This window comes from Anopheles gambiae, chromosome 3 (genome assembly GCF_943734735.2).
Source record: "Anopheles gambiae chromosome 3, idAnoGambNW_F1_1, whole genome shotgun sequence".
NCBI lineage: Eukaryota > Metazoa > Arthropoda > Insecta > Diptera > Culicidae > Anopheles > Anopheles gambiae.
Window position 1 is genome coordinate 51,097,967 of NC_064602.1, and position 3,047 is coordinate 51,101,013.

The following is a 3,047-nucleotide window of genomic DNA, read 5'->3' on the forward strand; positions in this document are numbered from 1 at the left end:
CCTTGCTGTGCACACCACAAACAGAAATTGACGTTCGTGTTGTCACTGCGGATGTTACAGGACGGAAAATTATTTCGATCGGAAAAGGTTTTGAGAAACACCTAACGCCCTTTTCGGATGACTTTAACATACATTGCTTATATGCAATGGGTCATTTCAATGTTTAGGCATTTCAAGACGCTTTTCTGTAGAGAGAATATGTGCATCTGTTGGCAACGAAACAGCAGAAAATTTACTACGTATATCAGTGAAAATTAATTAGATGCATGTTAATTTGTTGCAACAACATACTGGTGTATAAATTTTTTGCACCATCTTACGTACGGGAAATCTAAACAACTCTAATATCAATGGTGATGTGATTGTGCATCGAACATCGTAGCAATGGATAAAAGTAAATCGCCTGTACGCCGTGCTAAACGTCAATCGAAAGTGGTTGAAGAAAACTTCTGGGATTGCAGCGTCTGCACATATCGCAATACTGCCGAAGCCTTCAAGTGTTTAATGTGCGACGTGCGAAAAGGTACTCCGCTTAAATAAGAAAGCTTTTCCCACAAATGATTGTTGCGGTGGTCATTTAGTTGTTGTTTTGCCGTCACTATCAAGAAACATCAATGTTGTACGATTTTGCTGTAATGCAAAGCGCAATTGCCTCGCCCAAGCAACCAGGCAAAAACAAAGCTAAATGCATTCCATTCCTTCAACCATTTGTGTGAAGATCGAATTGTTCAATAGAGACGGGATGCATTATAATTAATTTCAGTTTACTCCGTTCCAGGTACATCCACCCGAAAACCACGACTAAATTCTGCCCTTGCGGCGCAACAGGCTGCAACACAAGCCTTTCCAGGGGCGTCCGGGGGTGCGCAAGTCGTATCGAACGTGAAATCTCCCGGTAACACAAAAGCACTAAGAAGCAAAAGCAAGCGATCAAAGCATCCAGCACGATTAAAAAATATTGACCGTTCGAGCGGCCAAACGCGTGAAGTAACTGTAAATTCAGTAACTGTTGTCATCACCGAGTATAAACCAAAGCCCTCCGTTAGTCGGCATGATTCGAGTGAAAGTTTTAGTGAGAGTAATGATTCTAGAAGCTAAGCAACTTCATTTGCCCTGCACATTTGGCTATTATTTTAGATAATAACAGAATGTCGAGTGTTACTAAAACTAGCAGTTGCTGCTGCATTATGATTGGTTTGCTCTGCTGCTTATTCGTGATTGGTAACGATAGTATCATGTCTGTTTTTATTCTCGATTTGGGCTTCATTTAAAGAAAGTGTATGTCTGAAGTCAGTTTTACTTGTAAAACTAACTCATTCTAGCCTTATAAATTATAAGGGAGTTATAGTTTGTGTAAATTGATTGATATTCAATATTACTCATAATAAGATTCAAATTTCTTAAACTAAATATTATCAGAAGTCATAAGAAAAAGATCTGTAATTTCCATAAGTTAATACTACGTTGAAAGTATGAAGTTATGTCTGAACTAATATAATTTCTCTGTCTACAACTATTATTATATTATATCAACCTAGAGATTTGTAAAAACCAATCATTTTCAAACACATTGAATGTGGTTAAGAGATTGGCATATGAAGGAAATTATAATTTAGAGTAGGATATGTATGTTTTTTCGGCAAACCGAATTAGGTAAACAGATAAATAATTGTAATAATAAAAGCGAGAACAACTATATTGCATATGTTTCGAAAACTTTGAATGAAACATAGTAAATCGGGGATATGTAAAACTGCCATTATTCCAACAAAATACAACAATCTATCATTATATCAGCACACTCCAAAAATGCGAGTATTGTAAATGAATAAAAAGAGTGCTATGGTAGTGTTAAGTTTATTACATCGTACTGTTTACTTCTTGTCAATGGCATCTCGAAGCTCTCATACGTTGGTAACACTAATGTCAAAGGGAAAGCGAGGCAAAATCACACTGTTAAGGATTTTGATGTGTATCTACAGTCAGAATTCAATAGTTGAACGCTTTTTAATTGGCATGCGTTTTAGTTGAACGCTCGATAGTTGACTGACAGTTCAAGGCATGTGTTTGTATGGAAAATCCTGGTTTTGAAAAATTCACAAAAATCTCATGGCCTGCCGAGTAAATTTCAGACTTTCTCATTTATTTGATATGATTCGTGCAGAAAATTCTAATATTTCTGGCTTTTAAGCGATTTCAATTTGTTTGCAAAAATGCAATTTATACCAAACTTGAAGCAAATTGTATTGATTTGACATTTAATCTGTCAAATTTAGAAAACCGCGTATCTTCGAATCCGCGTAAGTCGAGAACCGTGTTACTCGGAAACAGACTGTATTCAATAGTTGGCAGGGAATCCAAGTTCAACCAGTGAGTTCGGACTGTAATTTGGTAAACCATTTTACCAATGTGAGTTGATATATCAGGTGGGTTTAATTTGATGTCTAAATACGAAAATAGAAAAAAAACTGATTTAACAGTTAGATCCATAACAATCTGGGAGCTTTGATGATAGTTCTTCATACTTTTTCTAAGTCGATCCTAAATTTTACACGATATTTGAGAACAATCGGAGGTCTGTTCAATGAAACAAATGGATATAGGCACAGGCACTCTTATAAGTTCCTCACCTTGAGTATGATAGCGTATTTGGTTCGGTTGGTATACTGCAACTTGCTTGCTGGTTGAACAGATTCGGATTCGGAACGGAGAATTGTTGCATATACAGTGGAACCCCTCATAACGAGTTTAATCAGTTCTAATGATTAATGACTCACTTGTCATGCGGGAGGCTCTTTTTCACAAAAGTTGTATGGAAAGTGAAATAATTGGTGACTGGTCAAGAAAAGTGGAGGCATATAGAAATTATATGCATCACAATCATACGGAACACCTCCAAGTGGCAACAGCAATGCATTGATCAATTCTTAGTATCGAACTTCTCGCCTTCAAGAGCAAGTAAATCAAGAATGCATGAAACAAAAAACACTTATCAATACATCTCAAAATTGTAACCAGTGTTGTTAATTGTCGACATTTTTTATGAT

At 36.4% G+C, this 3,047-nt stretch overlaps 1 protein-coding gene across 2 annotated transcripts; it reads left to right on the plus strand.

The window, feature by feature from the left end:
* LOC1279715 (YY1-associated factor 2) lies at positions 1 to 1,863 on the plus strand. Of its 2 annotated transcripts, none has more exons than XM_319485.4 (2): positions 1 to 523; positions 779 to 1,863. In XM_319485.4, the coding sequence occupies exons 1-2, from the start codon at positions 385 to 387 to the stop codon at positions 1,096 to 1,098; spliced, it is 459 nt and encodes a 152-aa protein (XP_319485.2). In that variant the 5' UTR covers positions 1 to 384; the 3' UTR covers positions 1,099 to 1,863. The 2 variants fall into 2 exon arrangements, with proteins under 2 accessions (XP_319485.2, XP_061511511.1); XM_061655527.1 differs by having other exon boundaries at positions 2 to 523; positions 764 to 1,863.
* The last annotated feature ends 1,184 nt before the right edge of the window (positions 1,864 to 3,047 follow it).